This window comes from Balaenoptera musculus, chromosome 4, assembly GCF_009873245.2.
Source record: "Balaenoptera musculus isolate JJ_BM4_2016_0621 chromosome 4, mBalMus1.pri.v3, whole genome shotgun sequence".
NCBI lineage: Eukaryota > Metazoa > Chordata > Mammalia > Artiodactyla > Balaenopteridae > Balaenoptera > Balaenoptera musculus.
In genome coordinates, this window is record NC_045788.1 from 10,242,222 (window position 1) to 10,264,748 (window position 22,527).

General features: G+C 42.3%; 1 protein-coding gene across 2 annotated transcripts in view; it reads right to left on the bottom strand.

Annotated features, from left to right (window-relative positions):
- Positions 1-22,527, bottom strand: part of OXNAD1 (oxidoreductase NAD binding domain containing 1) — a 55,783-nt gene that overhangs the window by 21,665 nt on the left and 11,591 nt on the right. For both annotated transcript variants that reach the window (XM_036850384.1, XM_036850385.1), the window contains 3 exons: positions 21,280-21,397; positions 20,905-20,968; positions 5,833-5,939 (listed from right to left, as the gene is read on the bottom strand). In XM_036850384.1, coding sequence (XP_036706279.1) covers positions 5,833-5,939; positions 20,905-20,968; positions 21,280-21,397 — 289 coding nt within the window. The remainder of the gene's footprint in view (positions 1-5,832; positions 5,940-20,904; positions 20,969-21,279; positions 21,398-22,527) is intronic.

The following is a 22,527-nucleotide window of genomic DNA, read 5'->3' on the forward strand; positions in this document are numbered from 1 at the left end:
GCAATCAGCATCTTGTTTTCTAGTTCTAAATTCAAAGGCAAACTATTAACACAAGACTGCTAACTCTTGCTATTATCACATTTGCTATTATCACACATCCTCCTTCTAACAAAACCACATTTCCAGATGGACTGCCAAAATTAGTCAAGTGACTCCTAAGAAAGACGACCAAGATTGACATGCCAGAAATTCATTTAGAAATGAATCCTTTATTTAAATAAAGGAAACAGACACCCAAACACACCTTTCCTAAGGAAATACAAGTTTTTATTTACAATTCAACTTGAATCCCAGCTCAGTGAGGCCATTTGTGGCAACAGTGGGACAGCTGGGCTGTTACCCTGTCAGCACACTGACCAGCTCTCGGAGTCCTGAATGTGATGTGGGCTGGGCCCCATGGGGGATCCTGATAATGAATTCAGCAAAATATTTCAACTCAACCCAGACAAGTTATGAGGGACACAGGAATTCAGACGAGAGGATGGGAAGCTCTGTGACATACCTGGTTAGAATAACCAGTTTCAGACTGCTGTGTTTACTCTGCATTTAACATAAAGAAGACCGACTTTTAAAAATGGATCAACCCCCAGCAACACATAACTGAAGCACATTAGATTATTGCAGTGCAATCTATTAGCAGCCATTCCTGCAGAATGTAATCAGAGTTGTCAGGTCCTCAGACCACAACTAGCTGCTCTATTTCAATCTGGAAAACTCAAGAAGTTCTGGAAGGTACTCCTTGGCATGAGCCCTCCCAGAGTCCACCATTAGCCCCACCAAAAAGCCAGGTAGGCTCCAGTGCTGGGTCGCCTCAGGCCAAACAACCAACAGGGAGGGCACTCACCCCACCCATCAGCAGACAAGCAGATTAAAGTTTTACTGAGCTCTGCCCACCAGAGCAACACCCAGCTATACCCACCAACAGTCCCTCCCATCAGGAAGCTTGCATAAGCCTCTTAGATAGCCTCATCCACCAGAAGGCAGACAGCAGAAGCAAGGCAAGAAGAACTACAATTCTGCAGCCTGTGGAACGAAAACCACATTCACAGAAAGATAGACAAGATGAAAAGGCAGAGGGCTATGTACCAGATGAAGGAACAAGATAAAACCCCAGAAAAACAATGAAGTGGAGACAGGCAACCTTCCAGAACAAGAATTCAGAATAAAGATAGTGAAGATGATCCAGGATCTCGGAAAAAGAATGGAGGCAAAGATCAAGAAGATGCAAGAAACGTTTAACAAAGACCTAGAAGAATTAAAGAACAAACAAATAGAGATGAACAATACAATAACTGAAATGAAAAATACACTAGAAGGAATCAATAGCAGAATAACTGAGGCAGAAAAAAGGATAAGTGATCCGGAAGACAGAATGGTGGAATTCACTGCCACAGAACAGAATAAAGAAAAGAGAATGAAAAGAAATGAAGACAGCCTAAGAGACCTCTGGGACAACATTAAACGTACCAACATTCGCATTATAGGGGTCCCAGAAGAAGAAGAGAGAGAGAAAGGACCCGAGAAAATATCTGAAGAGATTATACACAAAAACTTCCCTAACATGGGAAAGGAAATAGCCACCCAAGTCCAGGAAGCACAGAGAGTCACAGGCAGGATAAACCAAGGACAAACATGCCAAGACACATAGTAATCAAACTGACAAAAATTAAAGGCAAAGAAAAATTATTAAAAGCAACAAGGGAGGGGCTTCCCTGCTGGCGCAGTGGTTGAGGATCCACCTGCCAATGCAGGGGACGTGGGTTCAAGCCCTGGTCCGGAAAGATCCCACATGCTGCGGAGCAACTAAGCCCATGCACCACAGCTACTGAGCCTGCACTCTAGAGTCCGCAAGCCACAACTACTGAAGCCCAAGTGCCTAGAGCCCGTGCTCTGCAACAAGAGAAGCCACCGCAATGAGAAGCCTGTGCACCGCAACGAAGAGGAGTCCCAGCTCACCGCAACTAGAGAAAGTCCACGTGCAGCAATGAAGACGCAGCGCAACCCAAAATAAATAAATAAATAAATAAATAAATAAATAAATAAATAAATAAATAAATAAATAAATAAATAAATTTATTTATTTTTAAAAAAAGCAACAAGGGAAAAACGTCAAATAACATACAAGGGAACTCCCATGAAGTTAACAGCTGATCTCTCAGCAGAAACTCTACAAGCCAGAAGAGAGTGGCACGATATATTTAAAGTGATGAAAGGGAAGAACCTACAACCAAGATTACTCTACCTGGCAAGGATCTCATTCAGATTCAATGGAGAAGTCAAAAGCTTTACAGACAAGCAAAAGCTAAGAGAATTCAGCACCACCAAACCAGCTCTACAACAAATGCTAAAGGAACTTCTCTAAGTGGGAAACACAAGACAAGAAAAGGATCTACAAAAACAAACCCCAAACATTAAGAAAATAGTAATAGGAACATACATATCGATAATTACCTCAAACATGAATGCATTAAATGCTCCAACCAAAAGACACAGGCTCGCTGAATGGATACAAAAAAAAAAACCCATATGTATGCTGCCTACAAGAGAGCCACTTCAGAGCTAGGGACACATACAGACTGAAAGCGAGGGGATGGAAAAAGATATTCCATGCAAATGGAAATCAAAAGAAAACTGAAGTAGCAATACTCATATCAGATAAAACAGACTTTAAAATAAAGAATGTTACAAGAGACAAGGAAGGACACTACATAATGATCAAAGGATCAATCCAAGAAGAAGTTGTAATGATTATAAATATATATGCACCCCACATAGGAGCACCTCAATACATAAGGCAAATGCTAACAGCTGTAAAAGAGGAAATCAACAGTAACACAATAATAGTGGGGGACTTTAACACCTCACTTACACCAAAGGACAGATCATCCAAACAGAAAATTAATAAGGAAACACAAGCTTTAAGTGACACGACAGACCAGATAGATTTGATATTGATAGGACATTCCATCCGAAAACAGCAGATTACACTTTCTTCTCAAGTGAACACAGAACATTCTCCAGGACAGATCACATCTTGGGTCACAAACTAAGCCTCGGTAAATTTAAGAAAGCTGAAATCATATCAAGCATCTTTTCCGACCACAAGGCTATGAGATTAGAAATCAATTACAGGGGGAGAAAACATAAAAAACACAAACACGTGGAGGCTAAACAATACGTTACTAAATAACCAAGAGATCACTGAATATGATCCTCTCAATAGATGCAGAAAAAGCTTTTGACAAAATCCAACACCCATTTACGATAAAAACTCTCCAGAAAGTGGACATAGAGGGAAACTTCCTCAACATAATAAAGGCCATATACGACAAACCAACAGCAAACATCATTCTCAATGGTGAAAAACTGAAAGCCATTTCTTCTAAGATCAGGAACAAGACAAGGATGTCTGCACTCGCCACTATTATTCAACACAATTTTGGAAGTCCTAGCCATGGCAATCAGAGAAGAAAAAGAAATAAAAGGAATACAAACTGGAAAAGAAGAAGTAAAACTGTCACTGCTTGCAGATGACATGATACTATACATAATTAATCCTAAAGATGCCACCAGAAAACTACTAGAGCTAATCAATGAATTTGGTAAAGTTGCAGGATATAAAATTAATGCACAGAAATTTCTGGCATTCCTATACACTAACAATGAAAGATCAGAAAGAGAAATTAAGGAAACAATCCCATTCACCACTGCAACAAAAAGAATAAAATATCTAGGAATAAACCTACCTAAGGAGGTAAAAGACCTGTACTCAGAAAACTATAAAACACTGATGAAAGAAATCAAAGATGACACAAACAGATGGAGAGATATACCAAGTTCTTGGAGTGGAAGAATCAATATTGTGAAAATGACTCCACTACCCAAAGCAATCTACAGATTCAATGCAATCCTTATCAAATTACCAATAGCATTTTTTACGGAACTAGAACAAAAAAATCTTAAAATTTGTATGGAGACACAAAAGACCCCGAATAGCCAAAGGAATCTTGAGGGAAAAAAACGGAGCTGGAGGAATCAGGCTCCCTGACTTCAGACTATACTACAAAGCTACAGTAATCAAGACAACATGGTACTGGCACAAAAACAGAAACATAGACCAATGGAACAGGATAGAAAGACCAGAGATAAACCCACACACCCATGGTCAACTAATCTGTGACAAAGGAGGCAAGGATATACAATGGAGAAAAGACACTCTCTTCAATAAGTGGTGCTGGGAAAACTGGACAGCTCCATGGAAAAGAATGAAATTAGAACACTCCCTGACACCATACACAAAAACAAGCTCAAAACGGATTAAAGACCTAAATGTAAGATGAGACACTATAAAACTCTTAGGGAAAAATATAGGGAGAACACTCTTTGACATAAATCACAGCAAGACCTTTTTTGACCCACATCCTAGAGTAATGGAAATAAAAACAAAAATAAACAAATGGGACCTAATTAAACTTAAAAGCTTTTGCACAGCAAAGGAACCTATAAACAAGACAAAATGCAACCCTCAGAATGGGAGAAAATATTTGCAAACGAATCAACGGACAAAGAATTAATCTCCAAAACACATAAACAGCTCATGCAGCTCAATATTAAAAAAACAAACAACCCAATCCAAAAATGGGCAGAAGACCTAGACATCTCTCCAATGAAGACATACAGATGGCCAAGAGGCAAATGAAAAACTGCTCAATATCACTAATTATTAGAGAAATGTAAATCAAAACCACAGCGAGGTATCACCTCACACCGGTTAGAATAGGCATCATCAGAAAATCTACAAACGACAAATGCTGGAGAGGGTGTGGAGAAAAGGGAACCCTCTTGCACTGTTGGTGGGAATGTAAATTGATACAGCCACTATGGAGAACAATATGGAGGTTCCTTAAAAAACTAAAAATAGAATTATCATATGACCCAGCAATCCCACTACTGGGCATATACCCAGAGAAAACCATAATTCAAAAAGACACATGCACCCCAATGTTCCTTGCAGCACTATTTACAATAGCCAAGTCATGGGAGCAACCTAAATGCCTATCAACAGACAAATGGATAAAGAAGATCTGGTACAGATATACAACGGAATATTACTCAGCCATAAAAAAGGAACGAAACTGGATCATTTGTAGAGATGTGGATGGACGTAGAGACTGTCATACAGAGTGAAGTAAGTCAGAAAAACAAATATTGTATATTAACGCATACATGTGGAATCTAGAAAAATGGTACAGATGACCTGGTTTGCAAGGCAGAAATAGAGACACAGATGTAGAGAACAAACGATGTAGACAACAAGGGGGGGGAGGGGGGATGAACTGGGACATTGGGATTGACATATATACACCAACATGTATAAAATAGATAACTAATAAAAACCTGCTGTATAAAAAATAAATAAATAAAATAAAAATATTTTAAAAAGGGTATCAACCCCCAGCAACACATAACTGAAGCAGATTAGATTATTGTAATGCATTCTATTAGCAGCCATTTCTGCAGAATGTAATTATCAGAGCCGTCGGGTCCTCGGACCACAACTAGCTGCTTTGTTTCAATCTGGAAAACTCAAGGCAGCAATTTTCATCTATGACTGAGAGGGTCATGGGTTCAAAACCAAGGTGAGCTGAGGATAGGAAATGAATCAGATTCTCCATGCCAAAAAGAGGCTCAGGCCGAATGGAGACGCTCTAGAATTCCTACTCCCTGGGAGAAACAGTAGCCATAGAAGTCCTTTCCAGAAGGAAAAACAAGCTCTTGTATCTGATGGCACCTTGAACACACACACACTTAGGAAACAGAAGAGCCACTTACCACTGGCCGGCTTTAAAAGAAAAGTCTTTATCAGCGACAAGCAGGCGGAGTCTCTTCACAGACGGGGACTCATCAGCTGCTCCACACACCTTAGCTGCTGACACGACCTGGAGCCAAAAGACCACAGTGGCTGAGGTTAGGTGCCCACAACTCAGGAACAAACTGTGGCTTTCTGGTAGGTAGGTTTTTGGTTTTTTTTTAAATCTACAAAGATGTGGGTTTTGAAAATTGCACAACAAGGTAAAGCACACTTTGCTTTAGAATTCTGCCTACCACCAGGTGAACAAATTTTAATTATTTTGGGAGAATTTTATTCTGCATACAAAACTCACCTCTGAAAGGGACCGTTTAACAAGCGTGTATTTGTGGAGCGTGCGGTGTGTGCCACGCACGAGGCTGGGTGCTCTGGGGAAGAGCCGGGGCACCGGAGCCCCGTGCAGCCCTGCCTGGAGCCTGACTGCTCTGTCGGCGCTATGCACGCAAATGAGACCGTCAGCCACAAGCCTGTGTTTGTTCTGAGCCCACCAGAAGCCCACGCCAGGCTGACTTCAGAAATTAAAAGCAAGCACTTAGAAAACTTTTTTTTTTTAAGCAATTTTCACAGAGTAAATTGTGTGCCTGTTTAATCTAATAACAGACAACAAATTGGGTTTGTACTCCTTGTGCTTTTGTTTTCTTCATTTATTTTTTCTAATTCATTTTTTATTATATTTTACAAGATATAAACAGTTCACAACCTTCAAACAACAAAAACGGCCCTTTGCTACAGATCATTGGAGAAACACTATTTTAAACGATGTATCTGATTTCTAGGAAATCCTAAAAAGGTCTGAGTCAGGTACTCTTCAGTTCAGTGACATCCATGCCTCCAACACCCCTCAAATTCCAAAGGCCTCTACTTCCTACATTCCTTGTTTCTTCCGCCTGTGGGTTTCTCTTCCTCCCAAACCTGGGATTTCTTCACAACAGGAGAGAAAAGACAATATGACTCTTTCCTCCACCTACTGCCCTTCAGCTCCACTTCTGGCAGCAAACCAAATCAGTAGCAGGTGACCAAACACAGTCCTTCTCCTTGACTGTGTTACCTTCACAGCTCCATTAGGGGGCGCCTTGGGAATCTGTGGAGGTCAGTGAGCCTCCCACCCTAATGCTAGCTCCCCTAGCCCCTTTTTTCCAATAGGACCAAGTCCAGTCAAACTATCAGTGGGAGACAATTCTTAAAAATCCACAGGAAAATTCTCCAGATGATGATGGTCTCTCTCGTTACCTCAACAAACCTCTTAAAATGTTCTCCCTTTCTCTTGCTCCTGTAAAATCCCCTGCCTCTCTTTCTCTGTATTTTTGCCAGTCCTCTCTCTCCTCCTCTCCCTGAGAGCAAGTGGGGTGAATATCCGCTCTGGAGCTCTGAGCCTGGCCCCACCCCCGCCCTGCATGAAACGCTGCTTCACCAGCTCCCACCAGCCTTTCCTCCACGTTCAACCTGCCCCTCTAGACCCCCTGACTCATCAGACATGATGTCTAATGCTAACTGCTCATCCTCAACAATTCAGCAGCAAAAAGGAAGCAGCAGAGTACGGCTTTTAACAGCACAGGCTCTACAGCTAGACTGCTCGGTATTGAAGCCTGGTGCCACCACTTACCAGCCGTGTGACCCTGGGCACATGTGTGACCCTAGGCTGCCTCAGCTGGGAGATGAGAAAAACAGCACCTGTATCTCACAGAGTTGGTGGGAGGATTAAAGGAGACAACATATGCAAAGCGCACATAACGCTGCTGGCCCATAGTAAGTGCTTATTAAGTGTCTGTTTTAATGTATCTTATTGCATTAATTATAATGAATTTATCAGTATTTATTTGTTATTACAAATCTCACACTTTATCCATTTACGATCGCACATGCCACCTCACCAGTGCCGCCATGCAGGGCCTCGCAGACCAAGCACCGCACACCCCAGGGAGAACATCTCATGGACGACAATACAGACTATAAAGCATGGTGGTCTTGGTACCACAGCCTATTCATTGTTTTGCTAGAACAAACTTAAAAGCCATACTGTCTTTAAAAGCTATTCTGGAAATCTTGCCTTTAACACTGGCCTCTATTTATACTTCTTTATCCGACAGAACCTTCCCTGTTCCCTTGATGCTCTCTGCACCCATGGGAAACCTGGCTTCCGCTCTCCTGTGACTTCTCCCAAGCTTGGTGGATGTCTTGCCGAACAACCAAACTCAACATCCAGCCTCAGTTCTCAGCCTCCCTTCTGAGCCTCCCTGGTCTCTCTGAATTTGATGCTTCCTACTTCCTTTCCATCCTGAAGCACCCTCCTTGCCTGGGACAGCTGACACTGAACTCTCCCGGTGCCCTCCTGCCTCTCTGACCTGGTCCTCCTGCCCCTTCTCCGCTCCTCCTCCCACTTCCTTACCAGGCGCTTCCTCTGAACTGCCTCACTCCTGCTCCCTCTTCACCTCCGGGCTGAGGCCCTCAAGCACTGCCAAAGCTACGAACCCTCCACCCCAATTCACCATTACTTTCCTGCCAATCACAGGCTCACATCTACACGCCCCTGTAAAAACAGCCAACGTCTGAGGAGCGTTTATCCCAGGTGTATGCCAGGTGCTGAGCTAAATGTTTTATGTGCATTAATTCATTCAGCTAATATGAATAACCATGTTCTATCCCGAGAGACAGTATTGTTACCCTCCATTCTGCAGATGAGGAAATGGAAAGGTTCAGTAACTTGCTCAAGATCACTCAGGAATGGCCGTGTCAGGATTCACACCCAGGTCTGCTTGGCCCTTGACCACCTGAAAGTCCTGATCCAATGGCAAACTCGCTGATGTGCACAACTAAACCCAGCATATTCATTCCTTCCACAAACCTTTCTTGAGCTTGGTGCCTGGCGCTGGAGGTGCAGAGGTGGAGAAGGCTGCTCCTGCCCTCAGAGGGCCCCGCAAAAGCAGCCGCCTTTCACGACCAGGGTTTCGATTCTGGATCGACCTTGGAGTCAGCAAGTCAAATCCATGATCGACTGGTACCCGCACACACAGTCTTTGGTTCATCGCTAACACAGGCCAGTTCCACGAATTCAGCTCACGCCTCTTCCTCTCCTTGCTCACCCACCACCATCCTAAGCCAAGAACTCTGTTCTTCTCACTTTAATTTCTGCCTCAGCCTCCTTCTTATCTCTCTCAAAACAGCCAACAGGCGAATATTCCTAATGTTCTGACCTCACCGAGTTACTCACCAGCCCAAAACCCTCCAAGGGCTCCCTAACTCTCAACTACAAACAAAATGCTCAGAGGCCTTGGTAACTCATACCAGCCTGAGCTCCTCCTGGTTTACCAGCCAAACTGGACGACTTGCCAGTCCTTAAAGGCACCTGACACCTGCCTACCTCTCAAAGCCCTGCTGAGGTCTTTGGGCAGGCACCCGCCCTCAGTCCTGTCACCCTCCCACCCAGGCCTCTGGGCCCTGCTCAAACACCACGCCCCCGCCCAGGTCCTCCCTCTCCTCTCCATCCTCTCAACTCTGCCAATAAAATTTTTCCGCCTGTCTTATCATACTTAGCACATGTAATGTAAATATAAATACTCATGAACAGATCTTTTCCACACACAGCCCACAAGCCTCCTGAGGTCAGGTACTGGATAAAATTTACATCTAGATCACTTCCCTGCCTCAAGCATGGGGCCAAACACATAGTTAAGATTCAGTAAATATCTGCAGAATGAATGAAAACTCTAACTTAAAGTGACTTAAAATTCGTTTCCAAAACAAAGGTTAGTAGAAATTCAGGAGCTATTTGTTGCTCAAAAAAACAAAAAAACAAAAAAAAAAGAGAAGAAAAGAAAAAAAAAGCAAGTGGGGGACCACTAAAGAAAATCTAAATTCATGTTCAAAACTGTGGAAAAGTCAGGGAAGGCAGGGATTTCTTCAGTAGAATAGGAATCTTCCTTTGTTTGCCACACACTCTGTTTTAAATATCTTATTACAAAGACAAAGTACTAACGATCAGCAGAGGACTCTCCATGACATTATTACTCTCATTTTTTTTAGGTTTACAAAAAAGAAACATTTGTTTTTGTAAACAGTCATTATTTTCTTTCAATACAATAATCTGCAAAAACACAGCCAAGAGCTAGATTATTTCATTTGTAACAGTTTAATGGGCATCTGTCAGATTCATTAAAAACTAGATATGTATAAGCTTTAAACACATCCCAAAGAGTCACCTGGTCACAGGGAAATGACATTCATAATCACAGGGGAGGTGGGGAAAGGCACAGAGAATTTCAGCTGAAACATGAGCATGCTTGACCAGCAAATGCTAGACTACATAAAATGAATTCAACAATCATCTGCCAATGTCCAAATAAAAAATTCAATGAAGAAGGGAAAGAAGTTATACTTTCCATTGAAAAAGTCCTATTTTCATCTGGATAGCCCCCAGGACCAAAAATGATCCCAGATGCTTTACGCCTACTGGTATTAATACAAAAGGCACCATACCTGTTGCTATTAGTCCAAATAATCTGGGCAAAATGCTATAACCGGTCACACAAAATACCTTGCAGAATTCATGATTTTTAAAGACATGCCTCCCTCTTAACACTTTATTTTCTTAATATAAATACTGTTCACTATACAAAGATTTCTAGCAATGGGGATTAAAACCATTAGCAAAATCTTTTTGAAGGCCATGTCTTTTATTTTATTCTGAAGCTATTTCATATAATTAAGCCATGATTATGGCTCTGGTTATATGCCATTCTTTCTCTACTTTTAGTGAATAAGCAAAACATGATGGAGAAACTGTATGTTTTAACATTTGTACTTGTTCTCATATTTAATGGATCAAAAGATTTCGCAATTGAAACCTCAACTAGCCACGTCCTAAGTTAAAACACATGGCAGGAAATGAAGTTTTCCATAAAATAACATCTAGACTCTTCTACTGTTCAGTAAAATAACAATACATTTGCCAACTTTTACTAGCACACTTTTTTAATGCTTTGTCAGAGTCAGCATCTAAAAGGAAATGCCATCATACTGACTGAAAGGGTTTTATGGACAATATTTTGATGTTACTGCTGCTACAAAAGTCTCTGTTCAGGAAATGGGCCTTTCTCTGGGAAACCTGGCTGCCTTCCCCTGTTCACTCCCATTCATTCATTTGCTGGCTTAAAAATTTAGACAAAGTCAGGAGTAGAGATGACCTGAAACAAAAACACAGGTGGGGCACAGAGCATTTCAGAGGTGAAGGAAAATTTAGTCATCATCCAGAATAGTGCGTCATCTTACACATAGACACCAAGGCCCAGAGACATGATTTCAACTGTGGCTGAACACCAATCTGATGAGTAGGAATCTGATTAAAAGAAAATGGTTTTACTGAAGTAACTTACTGACAAGGAAAGACCACACAACTCTGTCAACTGTATAACCTCTTCAGCGGTGTGTGCCGTCAACACCACGGCCTGCTGTGACAATGCGCTGTCCCTGCTCCTCCCAAAGACCCACCCGTCCACCTGGGCTGAGTCTGCTCTCTGCCCCCTCAAGCCTTCACTCTCTCATGCATCACGCCTCGCTCCCCTGTCTCCATGACAACACACGCAAGCGTTCGGGTCTGCCGCCTCACATAAGGACACCGGCAGCAAACGCCTACACACGGCGCTCACCACGGGCTAGCCACTCCACATACAGCATTCATTCCACCATCACAACAACCCGAACAGGTGGGTATTGCTATCATCCCCATTTCATACGTGAGAAAACTGAGGTCCCAGAGCTAGTAAGTGGCAAAGCCGAGATCTGAATCCAGGCAATTGACCACTGTGCTTTGCTGCTTCTCAAAATACAATAATTAAAACAAGCCTCTCCCTTAACCCGGCTGTTACCCCATTTCTCTGCTAACATCCACATAAAAAATTTCAGAGGGATATATGGTCCCGGCTCCACTTCCTTATTTCCCACCCTCTCCCCAACACATCCATGAGGCGTTCACGCTCAGCAATGCACTGGCACTGAAGCCAGCCACGCCGGTGGCCCGCTATCCACTCTGCTATATCCAGTGACGGCCTCTCAGCCGACGTCCACGTGGTTGGCTGCTCCCTCCCGGAAACGCTTTTCCTCCCGGCTTCACCAACACCTGCTGATCGCCTGCCTGCCTCGTCGGCCCCTGCTCCCCCATCTCCTCCGCTCGCCCTTCCTCCCCTGCTTGACCTCTAGATGTCGACACGCCCCAGGCTGAGTGCCGGGCCCTCTCCCTCTCCTCTCTACGTGGCTTAAACTTTTCATCTCCAGCAGTGAACTCCAATCTCGTATACCCAACTGCTGACTTCAATTTCCATTTCAAACAAAACATCCAACATAGAACTCTTTTATCTCTCGAAGCTTCTTCCTTTTTATTATGGAAAACGTCAAACATACACAAAACTAGTAAAAATAGTATAATGAATCTCCATGCAGCCATGACCCACATTCAACAGTTGATGTGAGTTGACAAAGCTCATGGCTGATCTTGTCTCATCTGTAACTCCATCTACCTCCCACCCCAGATTATCCCCAAACTGAGCTCTTTATCCCCCCCTCCATACTTGTTCTTCTCTATTTTAGTAAATATGTGCCACCATCATCATCTACCCCAATGATTCAAATCCCAAACTAGAAGTCTCTTGGTCTCCTGTCCTCTCACTAGCTGTACGCCCCCCGCCCCACCTGTGAATCCCATCAGCCCCACCCACAACCCCACCACGCTACTCTAAGCGCTACTCTAAGCCACCGTCATCTCTCCCCGGACTATGTCAGTAGCCTCCAACTTGGTGTCAAAGCACCGCAGAAGCCCAGAGCTCTACCGAGCCAATAGATGACCCACTTACAATGTAAACCACACGTCATTTCCCTGCTTTAAACCTTGTATCGTCCTGAGAATAAAACCCTAACTCCTTGTCCAAGGCCACAGCAGTTTCTATGACCTGGGCCCTGCCTACCCCTCATCTATCACCTTCTCTGAACATGCGGAGCTCGTTCCTGCCTCAAAGTCTCCGCACTCTCCAGTCTCTCTGCCAGGAATGCTGTGCACTAGGCTGGCTGGCTTTTCTCCTTATTCGAGTCTCAGCCCAAACGTTACAAACCAATAGGAAATAACCCTCCCACCCCCCATGACCCCATTACCCTGTTTTATTTCCTTCGTAGTGTTTATCACATCTGACATTCTCTGGTTTACCTGCCCCATATACCTCAGGGGCTTTACCTGCCTCATGCACTGCTGTATTCCCCACACCTGGAACGGGGCTAGGTTACAGCAGGCACTCAATGCATGTCTGCTGGATTTAAAATGAAATCCATTTCATTTGATTGGATCCCCTAAGGGAAAAATGGAAAAGAGCCACCTCTTAGATTACTTAATTTGTTGAAAAAAAGTGTGTCGGTGAAAAGCAATGACACTATACATTTTAGACACTAACAAGTAAGTTCTGGGTCTAGTTAAGAAGTAGCAGATGAGGCAAGTTCTCATTTTCACAGGCCTTATCTGTGTATCATCACTGTCCCTACTTTACAAAGGGACTCATCCAAGGCAGTACAGGTAACCAGCCACAGAAGAAGTGTCAAGTGAAAAAAAAATACACAACCTAAAAGTTGAGAATTATGCTTTATTCCGTGGACTAACTGAGGACTTAAGTCTAGGATACAGCCTCTCAGATAGCTCTGAGATACTGTTCCAAAGAGGTAAGGGAGGAGCCAGGATATATAGGAGTTTCTGCAAAAAAGAAAAAAACCCAGGTAATCGACCATCAAAAGATTACTACTAATTAAAGAAAAACCAGACATCTCAAGTTAATGAATTTAGTGCTTCCCTATGTATGGGAAGATGCAAGAGTCTGAGCTTATTGAAATCATTCCTTTGATATGCACCTTGGCTATCTAGGGCCAGTATCCTGCTTTTCTCCATCCTGAATCCCCTCAGGGTGCACCATGGGGGGGCGGTGGCTACAGTGGCTGATGGCTTGATGGCCCCAATATCCTTTGTTTACTGAAATGGGCAGGCGACATTCTTTGTCCACAGTGGGAGTAACACTTGTTTATTCTACTCAGTGAAACAGGTAACTGAGTGCCTATGTCATGTCAGCACTATGCCAGGTACTGTGGCTACAGTGGCTTCCCTCTTCATAGGCCTCCACTCACAGCAGGGTGCTGGGTACCTGAGGAGCTGGAGGCCAGCTGCCAGGGCCATCAGACTGCACCCCCCTGGGAGATTCTCCAAGAGACTTGGGCCCAGACCCCCCACAATCCCCCAGCTGCCTCTAGGTGGCTGGTGCCTGAGGTCTCCCCACCACTCTCTGCTCTGTCAGAGCTGACAGTGCCGTGAATGCCAAGTACTGTTCATCTCAATCTGGATAATCTCTAAAAGGCTCTCTGACCATCGGTCGAAGCAAATTAGCTGTCCAACTGCTGGGAAACATTCCATATTAAAAAGATGCCCCCCCCACCTCCCAACTTGAAGAAGGCCACTCCAGCACACAATCTTCCCCAAATGTACAGGTGATGACTAGCAGAGAAGTGTAAGAGTTAAACTCAGAACACCATCCAGCTCTCCAACTAAGCAGCCTATTCCACTCAAATCCAAGCCTCAGCAAAACCCAAAGTCAAGCAGATTCTCAGCACTCAATAACCAGCAATGGGACTCACAGGATCCCCAAATGTCTCTGACCCAGGAGCCCAGTCATTTGGTTTTATTGTGACAGCAGTAACTCCCCCGTTTGTTATGCCCAGTAACACTAAGTGAAGTTTTGATCTGGAACAGAGATAAGGCTGTGTGACATTTACCTCCCATTTTGTTGCTCAATTGAACTTTGTCTAAATCAAGTGTCACAATCCTCTGCTATATTAGAAAGAAAGACCAATTTGATAACAAAGATCTGAGTTCAAGGGCTGAGTTCTCCATTTACTTGAACAAGTCCCTTAAACTTAGGCCAACAATGTAATTTATCACCCAAAACAGGGCCCTTGCGAGAGTGAAAGGGGGTGCTACTGACAATTGTACCAGAGGAAGAGTCATAAGCCAGGACTACCCCAGGCAAACAGAAAGCAGGGTCATCCTATCTAAATCTCTGAAACCTTAATTTCCTCATCTGTGAAATGGGGATAAGCACCAGGGTGGCTGTGAGAATCAAGTAACAACTTATTGTCTAATCGAGGGCTTTGTAAACAACAGGCAACAATACACATAAGGCATTTGTAGGATAAGGCATAGGCTTCTAAAAGAAGTACACTAGTACAATTAAAAAAGTATTAATCCCAAGGAGGAACATACCTAGACACACAGTAACCAAACTGACAAAAATTAAAGACAAAGAGAAAATATTAAAAGCAATAAGGGGGCTTCCCTGGTGGCCCAGTGGTTGAGAATCTGCCTGCCAATGCAGGGGACACAGGTTCGAGCCCTGGTCTGGGAAGATCCCACATGCCGCGGAGCAACTGGGCCCGTGAGCCACAACTACTGAGCCTGCGTGTCTGGAGCCTGTGCTCCGCAACAAGAGAGGCCGCGATAGTGAGAGGCCCGCGCACCGCGATGAAGAGTGGCCACCGCTCACCGCAACCAGAGAAAGCCCTCGCACAGAAACGAAGACACGACACACCCAAAAAAATAAATAAATAAAAATTAAAAAAAAAAAGCAATAAGGGAAAAGCAACAAATAACATACAAGGGAATCCCCATAAGACTATCAGCTGATCTTTCAGCAGAAACTCCGCAGGCCAGAAGGGAGTGATGTAATATATTTAAAGTGATGAAAGGGAAAAACCTACAACCAAGAATATGCTACCCAGCAAGGCTCTCATCAGATCTGATGGAGAAATCAAAAGTTTACAAACAAGTAAAAGCTAAAAGAATTCAGCACCACCAAACCAGCTTTATAACAAATACTGCAGGAATTTCTCCAAGTGGAAAAGAAAAGGCCACAACTAGAAACAAGAAAATTATGAAAGGGGAAAGCTCACCAGTAAAGGCAAACATATAGTAAAAGTAGAAAATCATCCACACACAAATATGGTATTAAAACCAGTAATCATGAGAGGAGGAGAGTACAAGGGCAGGATATTTGAAATGCACTTGAAATTAAGAGACCAGCAATTGAAAACAATCATGTATATATATAGACTGCTATATCAAAACCTCATGGTAACCACAAATGAAAAATCTGTAATAGATATACACACGAAAAAGAAAAAGGAATCCAAGAACAACACAAAAGATAATCAATCACACGAGAAGAGAACAAAAGAGGAAAGGAAGAAAAAAGACCTAAAAAAACAAATCCAAAATTAATAAAATGGCAATAAGAACATACATATGGATAATTACCTTAAATGTAAACACATTAAATGCTCCAACCAAAAGACACAGACTGGCTGAATGGATACAGAAACAAGGCCCATATATATGCTGTCTACAAGAGACCCACTTCAGATCTAGAGACACATACAGACTGAAAGTGAGGGGATGGAGAAAGGTATTTCATGCGAATGGAAATCAAAAGACAGCTGGAGTAGCAATACTCATATCAGACAAAATAGACTTTTAAATAAAGACTGTTACAAGAGACAAAGAAATACACTACATAATGATCAAGGGATCAATCCAAGAAGAAGATATAACAACTGTAAATATATATGCACCCAACACACGAGCACCTCAATATATAAGGCAAATGTTAACAGACATAAAAGAAATTGACAGTCACATAATAATAGTGGGGGACTTTAACACCCCACTTACATCAATGGACAGATCAACCAGACAGAAAATCAATAAGGGAACACAGGCCTTAAATGACACATTAGACCAGACGGACTTAACTGATATTTACAGAGCATTCCATCTGAAAGCAGCAGAATACACATTCTTTTCAAGTGCAATGGAACATTCTCCAGGACAGATCACATGCTGGGCCACAAGGCAAGCCTCAGTAAATTTAAGAAAACTGAAATCATATCAAGTATCTTTTCCAACCACAATGCTATGAGATTAGAAATCAACAAGAAAAAAACTGCAAAAAACACAAACATGTGGAGGCTAAACAATATGCTACTAAACAACCAATAGATCACCAAAGAAATCAAAGAGGAAATCAAAAAATACCTAAACACAAATGAAAACAAAAACACAATGATCCAAAACCTGTGGGACACAGCAAAAGCCATTCTAAAAGGGAAGTTTATAGCAATACAAGCTTCCCTCAGGAAACAAGAAAAGTCTCAAACAACCTAACCTTACACCTAAAGCAACTAGAGAAAGAAGAACAAAACCCCAAGAAGGAAAGAAATCATAAAGAGCAGAGCAGAAATAAATGAAATAGAGATGAAGAAAACAGAAAAGATCAATGAAATTAAAAGCTGCTTCTTTGAAAAGATAAACAAAATTGATAAACGTTTAGCAAGACACATTAAGAAAAAAAGGGAGAGGGCCCAAATCAATAAAATTTGAAACGAAAAAGGAGAATTTACAACAGACACCACAGAAATACAAAGGATCACAAGAGACTACTACAAGCAACTACATGCCAATAAAACGGACAACCTAGAAGAAATGGACAAATTCTTAAAAAGGTACAATCTCCCAAGACTGAACCAGAAAGAAATAGAAAATATGAACAGATCAATTACAAGTACTGAAATTGAATCTATGATTTAAAAACTCCAGAACACAAAAGTCCAGGACCAGATGACTTCACAGGTGAATTCTATCAAACATTTAGAGAAAAGGTCCAAGAGGGAGGGGATATATGTATACATATATCTGATTCACTTCACTGTACAGCAGAAACTAACACAACACTGTAAAGCAATTATATGCCAATAAAAAAATTAAATTAAATTAAATTAAGATAGGGAAGCATTAACACCTATCCTTCTGAAACTATTCCAAAAAACTGCAGAGGAAGAAACACTTCCAAACTCATTCTATGAAGCCACCATCACTCTGCTACCAAAACCAGACAAAGATACCACAAAAAAAGAAAATTACAGGTCAATATCACTGATGAACAGAGATGCAGAAATCCTCAACAAAATACTAGCAAACCAAATCCAACAATATATTAAAAGGATCATACACGATGACCAAGTGGGATTTACCCCAGGGATGCAAGGATCTTTCAATATCGGCACAGCAAACAGTGTGATACACCACATTAACAAACTGAAGAATAAAAACCATATGATCATCTCATTAGATGCAGAAAAAGCTTTTGATAAAATTCAACATCCATTTATGATAAAATACTCTCCAGAAAGTGGGCATAGAGGGAACCTACCTCAACATAATAAAGGCCATATACGACAAACCCACAGCAAACATACTCAACAGTGAAAAACTAAAAGCATTTCCTCTAAGATCAGGAACAAGACAAGGATGTCCTCTCTTGCCACTTTTATTCAACATAGTTTTGTAAGTCCTAGCCACAGCATCACAGTCAAATGTCATTCAGTTCAGAGCTCAGTTTCCCTCATCAGCAGGACTCCAGACAGCTTACAGTTACAGCCCCAAGTAAGAGGTATTAATATCATAATATGGTCATTCAGTAAATTCTCCAGAGGGAACCCCAGGCCTAGTAAGGAAAGGACACTTCCGGGCGGGTGAGTGCTCCATTCCGGACCCACTCCAGGAAGCAGCAGGGTCCTCTGGCCTAGGAATCAGAGACCTGGAGCTTCCCTCTGGCCCCAGGCTCTGCTGCCTCTGCTGTAACATGTAGATGCCAAGCTACCCTTAGGCTGTCTCACAGGCTGGAACTGAAGGGCAAATGACATGTGGGGAGTTCTGTGCAGTATGCTAGCCGTACAAAGGGAAGGCAGGGTCTGCAGACAAGAGAGGAGAAGGTGGTCCGGCCTGACCACAGGTGCTGGTCGTTTCCACAAGTCCAAGCTGAGCGCCTGTTCCATGGCTAGGAGCTGCACTCTGGAGGGATGCAGGTGAGCCCCTGATGACCTTACACCACTAAGGTCGTGGTTCCAGACACCACCAGCTTATCCAGCTCCCCCGCAGCACCCCACTCTCATTCTGTGTGGTGGAGGAGCAGAAATGAGAAACAGAGAAGGAGGGGAGCTGCAACTGGAAAATCTCCCGCCTAGCTGATACCACGGCTGGAATTACCCTGTAATCTCTGACTTCCAGGCATTACAACTCTCAACTGTTCAATCACACTACTGGAGTTTACATTAACTTTCTGTGCAGTTTTCTTAAACTTGGCTCAAAATAACCTCTCAGAAGTCTCAGAAATTCTGTCCTGTAAAATTTGAATTCAGGAATTGGCAAATTACAATCGACCCACAGGCCAAATCTGAGTGTTCTGGTGAATGCCGTCTTATTGGAACACAGCCACAACAATCTGTTTACATGTTGTCCAGGGCTATCTTCACACTACAAAGGCAGAGTTTTGTAGTTGTAACTGAGACAGGGTGGCCCTGGAAGCCTAAAATACTATCTGGCTCCTTATGAAAAGTTTGCCAAACTCGACTCGTAATTCTACCTGCCTCAAAATACAACAGAAGAGAGTATAGTCCAAACCTGTTAAATAAACTGCTTTTTCTTCAAAGCTGGCAAGGTTTCACTTTTAAAAAAAAATTCTAACAAATCTCACTTTTACAGAGTCAGCACTTTTGCGTGTTGAAAAAACCAAAAAAAAGCGTTTTCAGATTTATCATCAGCGGGAAAAGCATATTTTCTCACACAGTCATACGTCTATTATGCTGAACTACTTTACATAAACTCCTCAAAAACACATTGGCTTAAAGCTGAATCCACAAACACACCACTCTTGGTCCCAAAGCAATTTTCTGAAAGTAGAATAAGCTTGAGGGTGGGGCCTAAATAATACTCTTTTACATTAAAGTATATTCTATTATTAACACTAAAAATTAAACTACTGCGACAATGCAATTTCTGACCATGTTTCTAGAAGTGTATAATCCTTCCTTATATGAAATAGTTTTTTAACTGTTAGTTTAAATACACTTACAAAACTAAGCTAAGTATTTCCAAATACGTGAAGAATCATTCAAAAGCAAAATCAAATATCCAACTGATGGTTTTAAAAGAAAATGGGGTTACTCACGGAGCTCAAGGGTGAGGATCCTTTATTTCCCAGCCCTCGACACCCCTTCGGGTTGGTGGATTAGCCCTTCTATGGTCTGAATATGGAGGAAAATATCTGCACGTGGGAAGGGTAACAAGAGCTCGTCCACCTTCCTTTCTCAGATGTTAGTGCTTTCTCCCTTTTGATGAAATAGGAAGTTGTTCTAAAGTAGGGATAAGAACAAGGACTCTGAGACATGGTGCCAAAAAAAAAAAGGAAAGAAAAAGCAAGCTGCTCATAAAATGTAGGCTCTAAAAGAAGTTCTATCGCTAAAATAGAACCTTAAACCTTATGCCTGTGAGGATAGTTCCCTCCATTGCTGCTACACTCCCTTCATCAAAAACAAATCCATCAGGACTTCCCTGGTGGTGCAGTCATTAAGAATCTGCCTGCCAATTCAGGGACACGGGTTCAATCCCTGGTCCAGGAAGATACCACATGCCACAGAGCAACTAAGCCTGTGCGCCACAACTACTGAGCCCACACTCTAAAGCCCATGAGCCACAACTACTGAGCCTACGTGCCACAACTACTGAAGCCCACGTGCCTAGAGCCTGTGCTCCGCAACAAGAGAAGCCACCGCAATGAGAAGCCCGCGCACTGCAACGAAGTGTAGCCCCCGCTCACAACTAGAGAAAGCCCACATGCTGCAACAAAGACCCAACACAGCCAAAAATAAATAAATAAATAAATAAATTTATTTAAGAAAAAAATATCCATCCATTCCAAGTTTAAAGGGAACAATTTGAGTATTTTGCTGTTATCTTTTCAAATCAGTTGTCATATGCTCTGTTCAGAAAAGTTCTGAAGAGAAAAATAACAAACTTGCCCTGACTGTCCTCACAGGGATCACGCTCACGTAATGCCCTCTCAGTAAGCCAGTCCTAACCGCGTGCAAACTGCCAGCGAGGAGAACCTGCCCTGGCCCAAGATACAAACCTCCCGGCGAACGACATCTGCAGTTCTCTCCAAGTGATCAGTTTTCCTTTTGGATTTCATTACGCTTAAATAGAAAGTAAAATTAGGTTATTAAGTACTATCCTCCTGAAAATTAATTACACTAGTAATTATCGTGACTATCCAATACCTGTCATACCTGTAGCTGGAAAGCAACAGCATGACTATCCACAATACAATATAACATCATGGACCCCAGAAAGTGGCCCATGAAAATCTGCACATCTAACTAAAGCTTAACGATCCACTGATAGCATGCACATGTAAGCAAGACGTTACGATATGCCTCCCATGATCATCAGCAGGTCGGGTCTTTTTGAAAATCAACCTCAAATGACACTGAAGGTGACAACTCACCTGCTTAGAGTAAGGTGGCGCAAAGCGCTGGGTGTCAGTCTCCTCAAAGCAGCCTGAGCGCAGATGGCCCCCACAAAGCCTCGCAGCAACGCAGGAATCATGACAGCCATGGTGCTTCCTGGGAAACAACAAACTGAAAGTTAAAATATTTTAAGGAAAAGTAGGGAAATATCAGACTATCTTAGGGGCCAGTGAAGAAGAGTTTGGATTTTTGTTGCTGATATTATGAGCTGATATAACAGCAAAGCAATTAACTTCACCCTGACAAAATTTCTGCTACTACATACAACTGATTCAACTGATCTCCACAGTACATATGTATGTAATTATTGGTGTTGTCAAATATTCGTGTTCTCTATTAGTTTCCAAAATCTCTGACCAAACTCATGGGACTAATCTTCTGCTATCACAGAAGAGGACAGTAGATTTTATAACTGCCTAATAATTATATTCTGCCCAGAGCACCACATAAGTCTTTAATATATCTTGTTAGATAAAGTGAAAGGGGCAGACAAATTTTCTGAGGTTCACGGCAATGAGAATAAACAAACTCCAACTACATGCAGTAACATAGGTGAGTATCACAAATATCACAGTAAATGAAAAGAATGAAAGAAGCCAAACTCAAAGAAGTCAGTCATACAGAGTACAAAAACAGAAAAAAAGAATCTACGCAGTTAGAAATCAAGTTAGTAATTACTCCTGGTGAGGTGCCAATGACAATGTCGTTTCTTAATATGAATGCTGATTGCATGGGTATTTTCATTTTGAAAAAAATTCATCAAATCACAGAGGAATTTTGGGGCAGTAAAAATACTCTGCATGGTACCATAATGACAAATGTCATTAAACGTATGTCCAAATCCACAGAACATACAACCAAGGGTGAGCCGTGGTGTTAGACTTGGGGTGATTATGATGTATCAGTGCAGGTTCATCACTTATAACAACTGTCCCACTCTGGTGGGGGATGTGGATGATGGGGGAGGCTGTGCACGTATGAGGGGCAGGGAGTGTATGGGGAATCCCTCTACTAGCCCTCAGTTTTGCTGTGAACCCAAAACTGCTCTAAAAAAAAAATCAAGTCTTAAAAATTCAATGAAGCAGTTCTCTTAGGATTTATGTACTTCTGTTTACATGTTACACTTCAATAACAAGTTAAAAAAAAAAGCCAGAAAGATTCTCCAACATTTCAAATTCTAAAAACTACTGGCCTATCAGGGAAAAGCACTGATTGGAAGTCAAATG